Consider the following 20,224-nt stretch of genomic DNA (forward strand, 5'->3'; position numbering starts at 1 on the left):
GTATCGGAAAACAAGGGGCTTACCTCACACTGTAGGACAAACTGCTTCCCTCCTTTAATTCGCAGCAAGATGCATTTCTTATCTTTAATTTGTGTTTCTTCAACAGACACTATTTGTTCCATTGTCAGGAGGTTTTGCTGTGGCATTTGCAAAAAAAAGCAAAGAGATGATTCGAAATAAACTGCTGCCCATCAAATAAAGCCAGCATCTAAATTTTCTGGATGAGCTACATAAACCAAATGATGAACATCAACAGTCATCACACAAACATTTCTTTATTTCTGAGGACTAGGTCATGAGCTAAAGATAGATCATAAGGTAAGAGAGAGATATAGCGAGGGGCTTGGTTGTTCCAACAGAGACAATGAAACATCGGCTAAGATAGCCAGTAATGACAGCATGAAATAAGAATCTACAAAGAGGTGTGTCTACAAACAAAATAGTCACTGGTTTCCCTCCAGAGAGTTGCATATAATTTTATATATTTTCCAAGTATTACTGCTGTTTAAAAAAAAAGGACAATCTTACTCCTTCCAAGAGCTGAAAGTGAATATTTAAGCTCTCCAGACTTGCAAAGAAGCAACATACACAACAGTTTGCGCTAAAGCTTTCCCTACAGACTGAAGAGGAGAACAACGTTTGGAAATTCCCAAACCTCACTTGACTGAACATACAAATGATCTGCCTCGCACATGGTCACAGTTGGGCTAAACTAAAGGTACGATAGCATTTTGTCAGAAATAAAATGCTATAGCATTTATGACCTTACCAGTTTATGTTTTTTTGTATAAATAGTCCAGAGGTCCTAAATGAAAAACAACACCATGAACTACTAAATCCTTTTAAAAACATAACAACACAAAGTAAACAGGTTTCTCAAGAACTTTATGCTTCCTTAACGCAGTGTAGCTACCTATTAACTAAAGTGATACTCAAGATAAGTTACGCAAATCCACTGGTTGTTTACTTGGACAAAAACTCTACTTCCAAAGAAGGAATGCCCGAGTATGAGTTCTCGGATTTCCCTCAACATCCACGTGTCTTTCATGCCCTCAGAGGCTGCTGCTCTCCAGAGTAATCTCACTTACCCGTGACTCTCCTTCTCCTCGCCATTCAAGTCTATTTGGGAAGAGGTAAAAGTAACGCCTTTGCCACTGAGTCAGGAATGGGTTCCCCAATTTCAGCATGTATCCATGCATAATGCAATCCTTCCCAAGTGCGTAATCTAGAACAAGAGGAAACATCAGCCTGTAAACCAAGCTACTGCCTAAAAGCATTCTGCATATGTGCTGTGTTGAGAAAGGGCATAGGGCTGATCACAACGTGACTCCATGCGCTCTCACAAGGATTGCAACACCAATGCCATGTGTGCAGGTGCACACAGAGTCAATTCTGCCTTAATTATATGAGCTGATGCCGCTAGAGCGGAGTAACCAAGAGCAGAAGTGGGTTCCAGACGAAGTATCCTATTAACTATTAAAAAAATTGTACATCGCTAAGCAAAGTGACGTGAATTTTGGGGTTGTCCTATGCAGGGACAGGAGTTGGACTTGACGATCCTTGTGGGTCCCTGCCAACTCCAGATATCCTATGATTCTATGCAAGTTCAGAGTCTGAGATGCAACAAGAGAATTTTTCTGTACAGGACTTCCTGTTTGCCTTCCTGGCTTCTTCATCATGAACTCAAAACCCCCACACTCTTTTTCTAAGTATACGCCATAAACAAAAATGACGAAAGGCTGTAGACGATAATCTTTAAAAATGAGTACAAAAGATTTTCCAAAACATTATGTCATCAGATGGCATTTCGAAACATTAAGAAATGTCTGAAGAAACACGATACTGCCTAAATGAATTCTAACAATTACTGGTGAATGACAGTAATATGAGAGTCTGTTGCGGGGAACTTCAAACACATGAATTACTATCTAGCAGGAAAAGATGGAGAGAAGTGCATTTGACAGATTACCTTCTTCGTGGCCAAGCTGCTTATTTTTAGCCCTTTTTCTGGCCTCGATTTTATCTGTATCTGCATTTACTGCATCATAAACAGTTTCTGCTACTTCTTGCTGCCAGCGCTCCGATATTACCAGAGGGAAGTTCTTATACAATTCCTGGTCACTATCAAGCAACTTGCAAGAGAAAAACAACATAAAATCCAACATTTTAATAACTTATACTATCTTTATCCCCAATAGTTAATATATACCCATATAACAGAATTATTTTAAAATATATATTGATCTCCAACCTTACCAGAACAAAAAAGTGTGAACAAGAGGAAGCACAGATAATAATTGAAGCAAAGATGTTCATTTATACAAAGAGAGCAGGCCACCTGCTCAAAACTTGTTTGGTTTGATAGCTCTAAAAGCCTTACTTTGTTGCGTAATCGGTGCTACCAAAATGCCTAGTTGTATTAAAAACTTTCCCAGCACAAAATTTCCATGAATAAATGAAAAGATACCTTTTACACAACGATTCCTTCCATGCTTCCACAGCTTAATTTTACATTCTTAAAAATCAACCTTCGAAATTCAGCAGTGCATGCTGCAGACCTCAACTTTCCCGTTCCATAGATTTTTTTCTCACCTAATCCTTAACTACAGACTTAAACTGAATTGCAATGACAGAAACTAGAATTACTGGATCTTCAGGAAGGACTGTGTGTTGCTCAACACGGCCATACTCCGGGTTTAGCCACAAGGCACTTGGATACAGCACAATAAGTGATCAATGTTTTCCCTGTAAAATCATTAAATGTTTTTGTTTGCGGATGAGTTTAAACTCATTACAGCCACTCCTCAGCTGCTTCCATTTCTGACAATTGGAAGAGAAACCAAACTTTTCTTGCACAGAGAAGGCAGATCCCAAGTAAGAGACACACACCCCCCCCATTATTCTGAGCAAAACCAGTGTCTCCAGCCGCTGCTGCAGCACACAGCAGGAGCAGGTGTGGGATAGGAAAACCTTCCTGGATTCTTCTTCCGCAGCCAGGCCAGCCATACTCTGAGAAGATATTCTCCTTTTCAGAGCTCCATAGCTGTATCACAGTAGGAAAATATATGGTGGATCCAAAGGGAGAAGACTTCTCTGCAGTTCTTTGTAAGTAGCTTACAGGGACCCTTCACAGCATCCAAGCGAGATGGAAAGCCACGGGCATCCACTGGTGGCTTTCCAGTTTGTAACCTCAAAGAACATGTGTTCCTCTTGGTGTCACAGGACACTGTGCAGTATAAACATAATCCACAGGGGCAACGGAGGGGAGCAAGGCACTCAAACCCAGCGTCCTCACAGGCAGAGATGGTTCCTGACACCTTAATGGAAGCTCCGGCTGCAGCTGACTCAGAGGCATGAATTATTCAGTCCCTTCTTAAGGCTGTGACATCCTGGCAAAAACGCACAGCGAAGACTCTGTACATGATACCCCTCACTGACTCACAACTAAGAATAATTTCATCTTACAGACAGCCTGAACAAAGATTACGTAGAAGTGATCTGGTTATACCATTTACAGGCCTTGCTGAGAATATCTGATGCCCTCAATAAATAAAAAGACCACCTGGCTTCTCCTTGCAATATGTTCCTCTGCATTATGGCACTCCAGAATGGCAGGGAGCTGGAATCCTCTTAGACTAACACCGACACAGAAGACGTGGAGTCTTCTAGGCTGAAGAACATCCTGAGTTCTCTGCATTTCTCTTTAAACATGTAAAATCTCTTCTGTGCCAGCATCTGTAATTGCAGCTGGTGACACTGACAGACAGGATCCTTTTCAGGTACAGTCAGTACTGAACATGTGTTTTTGCTTATGAAGTTTGGAACAATTAGTTTCTCTCCTGACTCCCTTCTGCAATAACAAGAATAAAGGTTGATCTACTGAAGAAATGTCTGAGAAAAATAACAAACTGGGCAGACCCAAGACAAGCACTGATCCACCGATTGTCTCAAAGTGCCAGGGACGCTCCAGAAGAGGCGATGAACATGCAGGGTACATCACACCACCTCCACACCAGTCAGAAATGGCCCAGCAGCTTTAGCTTCTCATTTTTTTCCTTTGCATTGTTTTCATTTGATTTCGGATAAAACTGAGAGTTTCCTTTAACCCCTTTCTACCTCAGAAAGTTGTTACCATTAATACATTGTTTGAGTTTTCCACTGCGCTCTCTGACCAGGAGTGTGACGCTATTAAAATAAGGTTTCACTCAATTTACCCAAGCTACCAGAAAAAAAATACAATTTTTAAAACTACAGAATATTAAGTATTCCCGAAAATCTGAGGATATCCCAAAAGTTGAAATATTCTCTTATCTTTTGATAAGAAGGGAGGTCTCAGTCAATCTAAAAATCAAAACACAAGGAGTTGACAAAACCCAACAAACCAGCCCAAGCTACCTCTGCATACCTCTGGATTAAGTTTCCAAATGTGAATGCAATTCCTCGCACATTCAGTAGCCCCTGAAGTAAAGGAATGACACCCTCACACAAGAAGTTAAGCCCAGCAGTCACAGTGCCATTCTCTACCTATCATTTAAAGTTGTTTACCTTAATGCCTTTAGTGTCCTCTTCATCAAATGACCCAATATCAAAGGCATCTGCTGCATTTACTTCTCCCCGTGGAGGAATTAATGGTGGAGGATACTAGAAATTAAAAGCAGAATAATTAAAGACAAATTAATGGGCATTATTGAAATCCACTCTACGATGTATTTGGCCTTTTTAATTATCCCAGAAATCGCACGTGACTGTGTGAAAGTACGTTCCTTGAAATGAAAATTCAGTCCAAAGAAGCTCTCTACTCCTTTAATAAACAGCTCTCCAAAATTTAGGGGAAAAAACCTACAGTTTAGAGACAGCCGAGCAGCAGAAACCATGCAGTCATTTGACCTTGAAACAGCAATAATTCAGCACAACCAGTCAGGAAGAGTTGTAGTGATGAATATAGAGCAATTGTCTTCAGCAACCCTCCATGTATTTGTGCAAATGAGTACAAGTGACGGCGACTGGAACTCTGCCACTTTCTGACCGTTAACCTGCTTAGGCTTATTTTCTTTTTAGTGCTTTACCAAGTCATCAAAGGTTACTGTCTAAATCCTTTACCTTTTGTAAATAGACTTGCTGCCAATCAATGCCCTTGAAGAAAGGATGTTCTTTTACTTCTTGTGCACTGCAAAACAAAAGTAACTGAAGTTAACAAAATGAAGGAGCTTTTCAAAGGCATTTGAAAAATAAAAAGCCTTCAAAGGTCACATTTTATCACTTGAGAATACTGGGAAAATGCTTTTTTTTCAAGGAAAACAAAAGTCTTCCTACGTAAACAACAGGAGAGAAAACTTTTATATGGAAACATTGGAAATCGTGCTGTAGGTCTGGCAAGCAACTGCTCTTGTTTTGCTGTGATATTCCATCATTTCTAACAACAAACAATACCGTCTGTTGTCAGATGCCATACACTACTTCTAAGTTACAGCCTTATTCCACGTCATTTCATATTATACATATTTTATGGCAAAATAAGCAACTATTCTTGATAAGCCAAAGGCTGGAAAGGAATCTCAGGCATTATCACAGAGGTCTCCATGACAAACACCTCTCTGAATGTCTTGCTGGAACTGGGACCAGCCCAGTCTCAGGTGTGACTATCAATCCACTGTTATTACACACTGCCCAAGGTTTCTCAACAGTTATTTACTCCTCCCACGCTTCTCTCTCCTGGGCCTCACCAGAGGCACACACTGTCTTTTAAATAGGTGCTAACGACATTTTCAGTTAACAGCTATGAGCAAGGTAAGCTTGGCAGGAGCAAGCAGTGTTTTATAGTCGATAAACCAAAAAATGCCCTTTTCCTTAGAACTATGAAATGAAAAGGGTGCCTCTGGAAATAGAGGCAACCCAAAATGAAGACAGCTTTCAAAGTTTTCTGGTGGGTCTGGGCTTTATGTTCATAATTCCAGATACAATATAAGCGATAATTTTTAGCTATCAGTGAATCTGAGACAACTAACACGAATTCATGCCGAAACAGATCAGGCAAAACCATAAAAACAACACAGGGATGAAAAGTATGAACACCACCCAATGTAACCATGACTGCTGAGAACTCAGGGGACGTCTCTAATGACAGAAATGGTCCAAAAACTTGTCCAAAGCAAAGGAAGCTGAAATGCAATTCCATACAACAACACTTTTTAATGTTCTCTTTCCAGAATTAAAACCATCACAACAGGAAGCAGATTTTTACTTGAAATGAATTCATTCATATACAGAGAAGTGGAAATTTTTAGAGGCAGTGGTCCAAGGAGAAGCCAACACCTACCTTCTTCCTTGGCACCCAAGTCTCTTGCTAACATCTCGTTGCAGGAGCCCTTCCAAAAGGGACTTCAGTTCAGGAGAAAATGAATCTGGTAGCTCCACATTCTATGAAAAAAAGAAGTACAAAAAAGAGATGTTTAATTATCCAAGTAGTGTGATCTGCTTTCCCCACACAGGAGAGAGGCTTTTCTTTGATAGTGTTTGTAAACAACTCTCCCACGTGCAGATATAGCTTTCTCAAAAAGCAGGCTAGAGTTCCAGTTTTTAGAGGAAATGGGGCTTTACTAAAACAAGAGGAATGTAACCACGACTGTCATCGGGCTCCTTACCACGGTGAGCGTCATCCGGTCGATCTCATGCTTATCTTTGGTTTTGTGCTGTCTGAAAGGACTGTGACTGTAGAAATAAGAAAATGCACTGATAAATGTAAAGCCATAACATATCAGCTTATTTCAGCTGTGACAACCTCTGTAGCATCTTTATAGACTCATTCTTCCACCTCATCAATCCTGTCCTGCAGAACAATAAAACAAGCAGTAAAGCATTTAGCATTTACAATGAAAAACAAGGCTTTACACATGAGCATATTGTGGCTCCTAGCTACCACGAAAATACCAGCATATGATCTCTTCCAACTTTGTTTTCTTTTCTTACGACAAATAAGGAAGTGTATCCCTTCTGCTTTCAGTACAAGTGCATGTGGTGGACATCTAAATCAAATCCAGAGAAAAACAACTACTCAGATTCTTTAAGGACTGCACACAAGCATCCTTAAGGACTAACAAACCCAGGGAAGGCTGACCTAGTTGCTCCATATGAAGGCAATGCAAAGGGCTGGTTTATTCTTAAGTGCACTGGTATGTCCTTAAAGATGGTGTTCCAAATGCCTTACCAACCACATCTATGTCTCCCATAAACAAGAATGGTTTCATCTAACAAGAAAACCCTGAACGGCTCTCACAACAGATACTTAAAAACATGGATCTATATCCAGAGACTGAGTATTGCTCAGTCCTTTCCCTGCTGTTTTGAGTTTGAATTTACAATGCAGTACTTAAACAACAGCAGGAAAGCAAGCAGAAATATTTTAGTATGAGATTCTTTTAAGTTAGATTTAGGATATATTTCCTGTTTCTTAAGTTTTCTTCAGAACCCTGGGGGAAGGATATTTACTTATCAATACATTAATTAGCTATGACAAAGCATTTTGTCTTGCTACTAGGTAGCAGGTAACTGCATGTTAAAGATGCTCTTCTCTCTCCTCTTGGCAAACTCAAACCGTTGTGTCCTTCTACCTGCAAAACTCTTCAGTGAATGTTTAGAGACAGAGTACTGCTTGCGGCAGCATGCTGCTGTCCATACTTAGAAATGCTATTTCTTTGCAATTTAAACACTGTTTCTTTATTCACACACTTACATTTAGTCTATTTTGTTAACAAGTAACGTTAAATTGATAGAGCTCTATACCTCAATTGAGAGGTCACACACTTACTTTCCTTTTTGCAGTGTCTGGGATGGAGGTAAGAGCTTATAATTAATTATGTGTGAGGATACAGGATGATGTAACTAATGATCATTCCTTAAAGAGAAGCACTCTGAGAAGCCTAACAGTTGATTTCTGTTTTACCATTAACATGGAGGATGCTATATCAAACAAACACTGCCAATCAGAGCTTACTGAGTGTTCAAATAAATCCTTCATCTTAATAAATCTTACAGAGCTTCTTAAATTTACTGAGAAGGTAAGAGTTGACAAAGCTCTAGTTACCATATACTTTTGTACACGAATACAGGCCAAGCTTAGCAAATGGAGGCATCCACACATTAGAACTTACCCCAACACTACAGAAGGAAAAGCTGATTATCACACCAAAAAGGGAACAGCGCAGCAAAGAGTTTCACGGGAACAGAAGGTCTTAAGCATAAAATGAAGTCCATAATTTAACGGGGCTGCTAGTGTATTTCAACAATGAATACCATCACATCATTTAAAGTACTAACGACTGCCAAGAGATGAGTAAAATGCCTGTCAGTAGAAGTCAAAAGAGAGGACAGAGCATCTGCCTTCTTCACTGCCCCACACTGGTACCTATTAAAATGAGCAGGGCTAGTGTTTTGGAAGCAAAAGCAGTCTGGTTTAGTCTCACAGGCAGATGTGGTCTAAGTGGCAGAAATGGCAGTAAGATACCATTTCAGATAATATGTAGTACACTACACACTGGTATTTCAAGGGACAGAAAATGATGAGCCCTGGGCTAAAGAAAAAAGGCCCCCAAGACATGAAACTTCACTCACCCTCTCAGAAGTTTGAAAAGCATGCAGCCTAAGGAGAACCAGTCCGCACTGCTGTCGTACGCTGTTCCCTTCTGGAGCACCTCTGGAGCCATGTATCCATGCGTACCTCTGAGAAGCAGAAAGAGATAAAATCTTACTTACAACCAAAACTATCACTGGGGAAAGAAAAGGTGTTTTCTCAACCAGACAGCCATATTTTAAAAGAATTCATTTTAAACATGATTTTATTTTGCTTCTGCTTTGGCTGCACATACATATGCATGTTTTGTTTGGGTGTATCTACCGAGGAAATACCTTAAAACATAAACAACAGAAATCATTAGGCAAACTGAAGTGGGCACAGCAAGATGCAGCAGACTCAGTACCGGAGTCAGTCAGCAGCCTTCTGTCTAAGAGCAGAACACATCAGAGAGGTGGAAAGGTTGCACATTCCATTCCCTTGGCTTACAGGACGCAGGCAGGGCCCCTAATATTTCAGGCCAGATGATGCCAGCCCTGGGCCCTGCAAGACTGAGACCTGCTCATACTCAAAACCCCAGAAACAGGGCAAGCAGAGCTGCCTTCTGCTTTCTCGCTGCATTTCCCGTCTCTCCTCCCAGCTAACACTCTGTGCTGGATTTAACAACGAGACACCTCCTCCAGCAGTCAGCGCTGGTCACCACGAGAAAGCAGTCACCACATTCTGCTTCCACCCTTGATGTAATCAGAATGTATGAGCCTTTACAAGAAGCTACTGAATTGCAAATCTTTTAAGATACGACAGAATGAAGCTTTCCTTTCTGCATAAACTCTGAGATTAAATCAGGGCAAATGAGGACCTAAGAATAAAACGTGCCAGATAAGATAAGGAATCCAAGAAATTCAGATCCCAGTTATGACCTGATGCCAAGAGGCAGAAGGAACACAATTTGTCTCCAGTTCTACAAAGATCCAGCAAGGAAAAGATACAATAAATCCTGGGGTTTTTAGTCATATTCAGAATATTTAATTATCATTTAGGACAATTAAAACAATCTGGTACTTCAACTCAGTCAGGTTCCTATCTTCTCTTCTCTGAACAGTGAATCATCTCAAAATAATGTGTCATCTTACAGCCAAGCCTACACATCAGCTGCTACAACTGTGCAGGAAAACAGAAAGAGGAGACTCAAAATCCTTATTAGAGTATCCAGCATAGCTGTGTTATAAAGCAAGTCCCTGCCACGCAAGTGTTATTTTTTTTCCTTTAGGCAAAGTTAAGTTGTAAAGACATACAGGACTTATTTAGCAATAACGGTATCTGCAGCAAAGCTCCCGTAATACTTACACACTAGCATGTGGCTTCTTCTTGGAGAAATCACAAGCCAGCCCAAGGTCTGATATCCTCACGTGCCCATGTTCATCCAATAAGATATTTGCAGGCTGGAAATGCAGGCATAGAAAGGTTACTGCTTGGTATTTTTCAGATGATGGAACCTCACATTCACAGAACCCATACTTCGTGGTAATTGCTTTTTTTTTTTTTTAAACATCAATATACAGACACGCTCTAGATAAAACTGACGTCCTAACAGAGCACTACCATCGGTTCTAGAGGAGATTATGAAATACTGATGAATAACAGAAAAGAAAAAACAGCCAAGGTTGGAAACGGAAAGCACATGAACGAATAAATCTGTTTTGGCCTCAAGTCCACATTGCTTTTGGTTCTTTCAGAGAAAGGTCTGTGTGTAGTTCTTGCACCCTTTCCTTGCAATCCACACTGTGCTCTCTGGGCAGATTTTTACCCCCCACTTTTGTTGTCCCCTGGCTCATGGACACCTCTCTTGGAGCAGTCCTCAACTGCCCGAACGACAGTGAGACACCCTCGAGCAACTGCCCTCCTATGAGTCCCCCATCACACACACACTTCTTCCAAGGGTCTCAGAAATACAGGACATTCAATAAATAATGTCATTATGATGGTAAATGAGATGAATCCTGTACAGGATTCATTCTGACTCCAAGGAAGCATCTCTCAGGCCGGTTAAACTGAATAACAGCCTGGATTAGAACCATGTTAAAAAATGAATGGAAAATCAGTTAAAGATAAACAAATAATCTGTATTCTTCCAAAGAAAAGGCTTCAGGGAAGATGCTTCATTTAACTAACCAGTATCTCTCGTTTGTTTGCTGCTATCTAACAACCAGTTGTGTGAACACAGTCCCTACGTTAACAATTACCTTTAAATCTCTGTATACGACAAAGCGATTGTGCATATGTTCTAAACCCAGGATGATTTCAGTAGCATAAAACCTCATTTCTTTTTCGGAAAACACTCCATGCTGGGAGAGGTGGTAGTGCAAATCTCCTCCTAAAATGAGAAAAATTGAGATGCAATTAAAAGAACGGTAAAATCTTGCCTCCCGAGCAGACAGGATGATGGAGGGAGGGAACAGCATAGCATTCGTAGGTTATAGTGGAGCATACAGGAACCCAGACACACACTCTGCAAGTGTACGTGGTGAAAAGTTAATGAATAAATTAGAACAATATGAAACTCCGTTTTAAAAATACAATTACTTCATACACACTTGAATTCAGTGACAAATACAGCAACAGAACCTTAGTGCAAAAGATTTCCATAGGAAGAAAAACGCAGTTGCATATGTGGGTTTCTGGAGAACTCAACAGATTAGCAGACAGAAGAGCCCAGGTTGGAAGGGACCTCAAAAGGTCACCTGGGCCAAAATACTCAAATATTCTTGCTGGGGGTGTTTTCACACTTTCCTGATCAAAGAACAGCCAAAATACAATGCTCTGTGAGCTAATCCACACCATCAACACAGCAAGTTGCAACTATTCCTGGAGAACTGCTTCTGATCGAGCTACAGATTTAAAACAATCAAATCAGTTACACAACCCGTGAATGTGCCCCACAGATCAGATTGAAACAAGAATCTTCACTTGCAAAACACCAAAACCAAGCTCTTACTTACAGGATATGAGCTCTATTTCTCAACTAAATGTTGAGCTTTGCAATATGCCACACGCAGATGCATCCAACACCTTTAGGTGCTTACTGCAAGGCCACAGTCATGGTCGAGTCTAAGTCCCAAAAGTGCTGAGCATCCTTAGCAAATAAGGGCACTGCAGCATCTTCTCTCTCTTAGCTCTGCCAGTTTCTCTGTGTGTTCTCACAGAGTTATGCTAAGGCGTCTAGGTATAATTCCTTTCTTTCAAGGAATGCTTTCCCCACCTATTTTCTTTGCAGACCTCTTCACAGAGCACAAGTCTTATGAGGAGCGGCTGAGGGAACTGGGTTGTTTAGTCTGGAGAAGAGAAGGCTGAGGGGAGACCTCATCATTCTCTGCAGATCACTCAAAGGAGGTTGTGGCAAGGTGGGTTCTGGGTTCTTCTCCCAAGTAACAAGGCATAGGACAAGAAGGAATGGCTTCAAGTTGTGCCAGGGGAGGTTTAGATTGGTTATTAGGAAAAATATCTCCAGGAAAAGGGTTGTCAAACATTGGAAGAGGCTGCCCAGGGCAGCGGTGGAGTCACCGTCCCTGGAGGGGCTCAAAAAACATGTAGAAGTAGCACTTCAGGACATGGTTTAGCAGGTACAGTGGGGCTGGGCTGACAGTTGGACTGGATGAGCTTCGTGGTCTATTCCAACCTTAATGATTCTCTGATTCTGTGATAGTAGCCTTTCATTTTCATTCTGAAAGCTGTGTCCCCAGTTACCTCTTACGCTTCTCCACATGACGATGACCTCTTTAAGCTCCCAGTCCAGCAGGCCCTTCGATAATCTTTATTTCAATGTGTTAATGCTATAAGGTAACAGTGATTTTCCGGTCTGCTCTATGCATTCTCTAGTTTAGATCAATTTATCCTTCCTGCTCACAGGCTGACACTTCACACCTCAGTTCATTTTCCTTCATCTTCCTCATGATCCCAGCAAGTCCCTCTGCCAATATTTCTGTAATACTGTCGTTATCGGCATCAGCCTTGCTTACCATTCATCAGGTCCAGAATGAAACAGAGTTTGTCAGGGGTGTGGAAGGCATAGGTCATACAGACTATAAACGGACAGTCCTGGAAGGAAAGGACCAAAGAGTTCACGTCAGACAATAAGCGAAGAATTACTCAGAGAAGCTAAAAATACATATGATATTTTTCCTATAATATCTTGTCAATATTCATAGCAATTTTCTAAAGCAATTGGAAATTGTGTGTACCAATATCCACACTCTGAGTTTTCAATTAGAGGTCAGAGATCTGAGATTTTTCTCTCTCTTTTCAATATAAAAATAAAAAAACTATGGCAAGTTTAAGGCTTAAAACAATGCAGGCAGCATCCCTATCTTCTAAAGACTTTCAACTACGACAGCTAGAAATATTTAAGTGGGTTTGCAGTTGACTTACATGAAAGAGACACTAAAGCTAACAAGCTTTAGGCCAGCTCAGACAGAAATAAAGCTGTTCCATGCAGTGGAACACACGCGATTGCATGGCAATGTTCAGCTGTCAGAACACCGAGAACCTGAGTCACATCACATTCAGAATCCCAAAGGGAAGGTAGATTTTTCCCTCACCTATACATTACAAGCAGCTACAGTGGTAACACCCTGTCCACGCCGCCGAGCTCCCTGCAGAGCCGCGCAACCGCGGCAGGGAGGCGTTCTGCCACCCACTGCTGCCCTGCAGCCCTCCAGCAGCAGTGACAACAGATGATTAAAAGCAACAGAAATACACGAGGAAGGAAGTCACAACTGTGACGCGTCTAGAATGCACGGGAAGCAAGAACAGCAAGGGCCGGATTAGGCAAAACCCAGCTAATAAGTATTGTGGGGCACAGACCCCAGCACAGGGGTGGGCTACAGGGGGTCCAGTCCCACTTTCTGATTCACAAGGATGTTTAAGACAAGCAGGCATAAAATAATACAGCTGGAAAAGCACCTCTTCACTGACAGCATTTGGTGTGTTGGTACCTATTTAATGCAGACACAACATAAGACGCCGTGTTGGGCAGCTGGCAGACCCTCCTTTCTTCATTAGGCCTTTATTAGATGTAAGGGGCTAATTAATAGGGGTGGCTATTAACTTGTCGGCCCTTTCTCCAAAGCCACACGAAACCAGGGCTGTTCGGCTACTCTACAATGAAGTCTTAACGAGTGGCCGTGCTGTGGGAACAGCCTGGATGGCACGGTGATAGCGATGGACGATGACCTGACCCCAAAGCGCGGGGGCTGGCAGGAAGACCAGCTAAAAGGAGCTTAACTGCTGACAAGCCAGGACACCACACAGGAAGCACAAACGTGACCTAACGTGACTTAAACAATGTGTTAATTCTTGCGGTGCTGATAGTGAAAGGTCTGGGAATCTCTAACAGAAACCCACTTCCTTCCCAACGGAGAAGCAGCACAACAGGGTGGCCTTGGGCAGAGTAGAGGCCAGGGGACCCAGCTCGGGGTGCCGAGCAGGAAAGGGAGGGAACGGCAATGCCGTCCTCACCGACCAGGGCAGTTCGAGTTCATCCTTCCACGAAACCACGTCAGGCTGAAATACAAAGCTTTACAAACTCGACTGTAACCCCCAATGACTTCCACACCGGTTGACCTGATCCTGTGGCAACGTTCAGTCTTAACTGTATTTTATCATCTACAGTGCAAACACTAATTCCAAATACATCCCTGCAGAACACAGGCAGGGAAAACGCTTATTTGCTAAATGGTCCTAGAAATAAAGAGAATATAGGCAAAGCAATACAGCATCTAACAAAGAAACCACCTCTCCTCATAGACTCAGTGTTGCTCAGAACCGCTCCCTACCGTAGTTACCTCTTAAGTTCAGAGCAAAAGCTTTAGTAGAATTATTAACTTAATTTTCTGAATTAAGGGGGTAATTCAGAATTCACCCTCAAGCCAGCTTCCTAAAACCTATGAGCAACATAGTTACCCAGAAGGATTTAGTGATAGAACTTAATAACCATGCATCAAAAAATAAAAGGTTGTTTCTACACGGAGCATGTCTGTATTTTTATGGATCTCATTTTTTAAAAGAAAATAAATCTGCAAGTGTAAATGTGATGCATAATTCATTTAGTCTAAGCCTTCCTAATTTAATCACTACCTTCTCACCGTTTATCAGATGAGAAATTGTAGTACCGCAGTATTTTTGTGACACACAAACTACTGCAAAAGAGTATTTTCCAGATACAAAAACCCTATAGGTATTTTTTTTTTAAATGAAGCATAAAGCAAATCTCCCAAGGGAGTAATAGATTGCTGCAGTCAAGCTTCTGCTCTGAAAAAAAATAAGCAACAACGTGTGAATTAAGAATAGTTTGGAAAGTGTTCCTGACATGCAAACAATCCTGGATTAAGTCCAAAAACTTCCAGAAGAGAAATTACTGGCAATAAAATCACACAGAAGCAAAAAAATTCAGAGTAACTATAAAAAAACTGTAGGAATGTAATAATTTCAAGACATTAGCATGCTAGCAATGACTTTAGAAGGAAACATTTGATTCTGACTCTGAGAACTAAGCCTTCAAGCATGGCTGTAGGAGTGACAGCAAACAGGTAAAAAAATGTGTTCATAGCACAGAGCAGCTGCACAGCACCTTTAACCAAGAGGTGGCTCTGCCCTGACAGCTCTCGCTGAGGACGATGTGCAAGTCAGCGATGGAAGCAGGGAGCTGTTATCTGCCATGCCCACAGGTGTTCCCTCCAGTGAGTATCAAGATTTTGGAATGTATTGCATTTTTTTGAGTGAAATCGAGACTCCTACAAACCTCAGTTCAAAACAACGTACCTGGTCTCAGAAAAAAAAAAACACTTGATGATTGATCTCAGATGTTTACCATTCAGCCTGTCCACTTTTGCCATACCTCGTATTTATCAACCCTTGAGGGAATCTTGAATTCAATCTTTAGTCAAATTATCCCAAAAATAACCCGGTAAGAGCTTAACTGCCTGGTTTTTTCAGAACAAGAGAAACAGAAGACATAGTGGAGAGGAGCAACAGCCCTGCCAGGCCCCTGCTCTTGCAGAGTCTGCTGGAATGACACCCTTCTGCCCACGGGGAAAAAGATTCATTAAATAACTGCTTCCTTCCACAAACAGCATCTTTTGGTGGATTGTTTTACAGTCCATCAGCAGCGATGGGCTTGATGATTCCAATGTCCCAGTTCTTGAACGCCAGGCAAATACTGGGTATTACAGAAAATACATAATTCTTTTTCTTATAGCAGAAATTATTTCCCCTACTATGCTAAGAATATCAAAATGCATTTCAGCCTCCAGCCTGAACAGCTCTATGGGAGAAGTCGTCAGGGCTTGCATCTTACAGAAGAGGAAACCCAGACCTCAGGAACAGTTTGCCTGTGTTCCACCAACAAAGCAAATACATCAGAGGAGAATCCAGGTAATGGAGAGCCCACTTTTTGTCTCATCAGGCCACTCCAAGCAGCTCCCTGTGCTCTGCAGCGGTGTCCGTCAAACTCCTGAGCTGTGCTGATTCGAAACACGACCATGACAAGCTCCTCTCACACCACAGCCACGATGTACTCGACTTTGGGAGCTCCCTATTCAAGAAGTAGTTGTGAATGCCAGAATTTTAGACGGACTAACAAAAATGATTGCACAAACGTATGTGTAATCTGCACAGCTGTTATTACATGCTTTGCAGAGACATCTGGATTCCCAGTTAAATGACTAATTGTACTGTGATGAACTTACCAGTTCCATTTTGTTCCAGCAGCACATAAATCCTGTCGCTGGGGAAGGCACGCGCCATTCAATCCTAACAGCTTATACACAGGAATTAAATGAATTACCTTACTCTACTCTTTTCAAACCTTCTTAATTCTGCATATTCACAAGCGCTCCCGTTTCTTTTGCACCAGCAGGTGGATCTGACCTGAATGGGCAGCATTTTGTACGAAATCTCGCTTTACAAACTCTCTTTCAAATTTCTGAGAATCTAAAGAAGTTACGCTCCAATGAGCTGATGATCCTGAACAGAAACACCCAACTGGGTTCTCTCGCTGTTCTGTCGCTCAGTGACTCGCTGTGCGCTCTCACATAAGAAAACCAGCCCTGCCATTAGCAGCCTTGTGAGCAATTTTCGTTTTGAATCGCTAAACGTGAAAATTCACATTCAGCACTGGAGCAACAGAATCACAAACTCAAGTTAATAGGACAATTATTACTAATTTGCCTACATGTCTTGTCTAGACTCCACTCCAGAGCTTTACCCCACCAGCTCTCAAGACTCATGACACTTCTGGACAAGCTGCAACTTCTCTTTAGTGACAAAAGTTAATTTAAATGTCTAACTGACAAATCCAAATTGCTAATTTCACAGATAAAAGAGCAAAGAAGTGCTTTCCGGGCCTTTGTATATCTTTATGTTCAAGCCAAATGCAAATGTAATTCTGTGTTAAAGGAAAATCCCTGACTTTTAATTTCAGTGCCTGCCTGCCCTTCTGCAGGGAAAAGCTGAGGAGGGGAGTTTTCAGTGAAGGACACGAGAAGAAACATCTCATCCTTCCTTTAGAGCTTTGCAACAAGGAAAAAGTCCAACCCTACAAAGACACTTTGATGTGTAGCTTCCCTAGTTTCTGGTTTAGGATTTGCCTTCCCAGGGCATTTCTAACAGCAGAGGAAAAGGATCTGATAGGTAGGAAGGAAAGTTCAAAAGCTCATCTTCTAGGGATAAAGAAGCAGCTTTCCCGTTCTGCAAATCTGCACCAGAGAGGACCTCAAATGCATCATGAGGCTGAAAAGTACCAAGTGTAGTCTGATTCACAATGTTTCCTCTTGACAATAAAAGGGCGCTGTGTAGCAATTATAACTGTGTTTATATGTAAGCCCTGAAAAAAACATCTCCATTACATCGAGTCAAGTTCACAGAAGACAAGGGCCACCACAGCCCAAATAGTTCTCCTGCAGTGCCAAGTCTTGGACTATTGGTGGGTTTGAGACAACACACCTTGAAGCCTGCTCAGACCGATGGACTCCCCAAACAACAGAAGACAGCATGGATGCTGTGCACGCCCTTAAAGACAAAATAATGCTAAATGCATCACAAGTGAGATTTTGTTTTAAAAGAAACCCATATTTACTAACCCACCTGGGTCATGCAGAACCAAACCCAGGATTTCCCTAATGTCTGCCACCTTCTAAGCCAAGGCAGCAATCCTCCCGCACGGCAGACACTACACTATTTGCACACCTATCGTACAAGCCTAGAACAAAATCACGCAGGATTCTTTCTCTGGGATGAGAAAAGCAGATGCGTTTACATCGAGCTGCAAACTGGATGTTTAATTCATATATCACAACAGTCATGAGGAAAATTAACCTTTTTTTACCAGCACCACCTGTAACCATGGTGACACGAGCTGATTTCAAGTTTGGCTTAATGAGGCCAGTGTGCTCAGAAAGCTCTGGTACTCTGACGCCTGCTCTGAAGCCATCTGAGCACAATGTGCTGTGGCCACCGCCCAACTTCTCTTTTGCAGGTAACGATCATGGTCTGGTGAGACGAACGCCTCTTGGGTTGCTTTTTATGCACATTAGTGATACCAATAACTTCTACGCTAGACAGAAAAACGTACTTTGTACACTTTGATAGGTTCCTGGCTAAAGTACATAAAAAACCAAAATGGAAAAGCTGGATAAGCTAATGTCAGAGTCACAGGAAAGGGAGGACAAACAGGTCACTGAAATGCTCATTGCTGTAAGCACTCAAAGTGAAAAACAAGCTTGCTTTTCCATTCTCATTCCAGACATGTTGCTAGTATCAGGTGGAAGGTTCTGGGTGGGTTATCTTTTGCATGTCATACAGGAGAACTGATGGAATATTTATCATATGCCACAGCTTTTATATTATTTGCAATAAAAAAAGAATAACAAATCAGTGATACTTACTCCCGTACTGACAAGAGACAGCATAATTCTTTCATTTAAGGCTAATGTTTCTCCTTGCTTCATCTTGATTCTCTTCTTATCTAAACATTTCATTGCATACCTGAAAATATTAACCATTCAGAAAAAGCACCAGAAAAAAACCTCCTATACTCAGAATTATTCTCTAGCAGTAATGCCATGCATATTTACAGCATCCTGTAAGCAAGCTCTTTAAAGACAAACTTGGTACTAAAAGCATCATTACACAACTAAACAAGAAAACCTCACAGAATTAAAACATTCTCAACAGAATCTTCCTAGCAGAGAAATGTGCTTTAACAAATAATTCTGTGTCTAAATAACCACAGTGATACAAGAATTACACATCATACATTCATTTTTTCAATATCTACAAGCAAGGATTTGCAGCGTGAATTCAATAACAGAAACCCTCTTACGGTTCCATTTAATTTGAACAGTTTCAGCTCTACCAGGAAAGTAATAACTTGAACACACGCCAAGTTTTCTTTTTTACGAAAGAAAGGGTTTTCAATTCTCTACTGTCTGTATTAAACAAAGTAATAAGTGGTGCTCAAAAAAAGAAGGTCACCCTAACAACCATCAAACACCAGCAGGATATAATTAGTCTGTGGATAGTTTTTCAAACCGTTAGGTGAGCCTACGATGAGAGAACAGCTGAGAAGGACATGTGTACTCCTCCAGAGAAGGTTTCCAGACATGGGCAGCCACGGATTTTTAGGCCATTCGGTTTAAAATATGCTGAGGAAAACACCATCAATGCTCATCAACTGCCTACGCTGTGACAGCTCTGCACAGAAACAGGGCCTCGTATCACTTTCACTTTGTGCTCCCTGGAAAAGCCACGTCATTCCTCGCCATGCATGTGTGGGGAGTGGGGGAAGAGTGAGCGTGAACATACTGGAATTTTAAGTTTCCAAAACAAGGAATATATTCACGGCACGTGCTCTTGCTGAGAGCTCTGTAAACGGTGACTATAAATAACATTTCACACGCTACCCTTTATTTATACTTTGACACCACTGCTCAGAGTGAATGACTGGGGCCGTTTAAGGCTGACTGAAATCAAGGATCTCATTCTTCTATTGAGTTGCGTGCTCAAAAAGCACTGCCGTCCCTCCTGCTTTGGACTGCTTTCTGCATTGTGCTGCAGGCCCCTATTTAGATGTCCTTGAAGGAGGTGATGTGAAAGAAGCCTCAGGTGTATCTTGGTGGGTTAGTGCAACACCGATGGCATTTACCTTAGAGGGGTGGCTTCCCAAGCTCCTTGCAGGCAGTAAGTGCAGCAGAGGCAGCCATCTAGAGTGGACGGGATCTGGATTAGGGATGGGTAAACAGGTTTGGATTAAGAAAGAACTAAACCAAACCTCTACCCAGAAACTGAACCTAATCTAAAGTTTTGCTTCAAATTTGAAAAAAGGTTGGTTTTCCCACATTTCAGTTCCCTTTACTCTACTTATACTCGATAAAAACTGTCCTTTGCTTCCCTTTCTAGTGCCAAGGTTTATCCACCTCTTGCCAGAGCAAAATGAAAATGACTGGGAATGTGAGAACTACCTTGTCAGACTGAATGCCTACTTAGTGTGGCTCAAGCTAAATAATACATTTGGGTTTGTACATGGACAAATTACTGAATTGTACACGGGCAAGAATAAAGACAGTATTGTTAGTATCAGGATTAATATAAATGCTTCAGGTCACT

General features: G+C 41.5%; 1 protein-coding gene across 2 annotated transcripts in view; it reads right to left on the reverse strand.

The window, feature by feature from the left end:
• The window catches only part of GRK3 (G protein-coupled receptor kinase 3), a 75,357-nt gene that overhangs the window by 7,162 nt on the left and 47,971 nt on the right, over positions 1 to 20,224 (reverse strand). The window contains exons 9-20 of one of the 2 annotated variants that reach the window (XM_054082455.1): positions 18,505 to 18,604; positions 12,583 to 12,661; positions 10,810 to 10,940; positions 9,914 to 10,008; positions 8,608 to 8,715; positions 6,642 to 6,708; positions 6,317 to 6,417; positions 5,101 to 5,167; positions 4,546 to 4,641; positions 1,970 to 2,132; positions 1,089 to 1,225; positions 24 to 137 (exon numbers count right to left, since the gene is read on the reverse strand). In XM_054082455.1, coding sequence (XP_053938430.1) covers positions 24 to 137; positions 1,089 to 1,225; positions 1,970 to 2,132; positions 4,546 to 4,641; positions 5,101 to 5,167; positions 6,317 to 6,417; positions 6,642 to 6,708; positions 8,608 to 8,715; positions 9,914 to 10,008; positions 10,810 to 10,940; positions 12,583 to 12,661; positions 18,505 to 18,604 — 1,258 coding nt within the window. The other variant, XM_054082456.1, reaches the window with a different exon arrangement.

The sequence above is a fragment of the Cuculus canorus genome, chromosome 17 (genome assembly GCF_017976375.1).
Source record: "Cuculus canorus isolate bCucCan1 chromosome 17, bCucCan1.pri, whole genome shotgun sequence".
Lineage (NCBI taxonomy): Eukaryota > Metazoa > Chordata > Aves > Cuculiformes > Cuculidae > Cuculus > Cuculus canorus.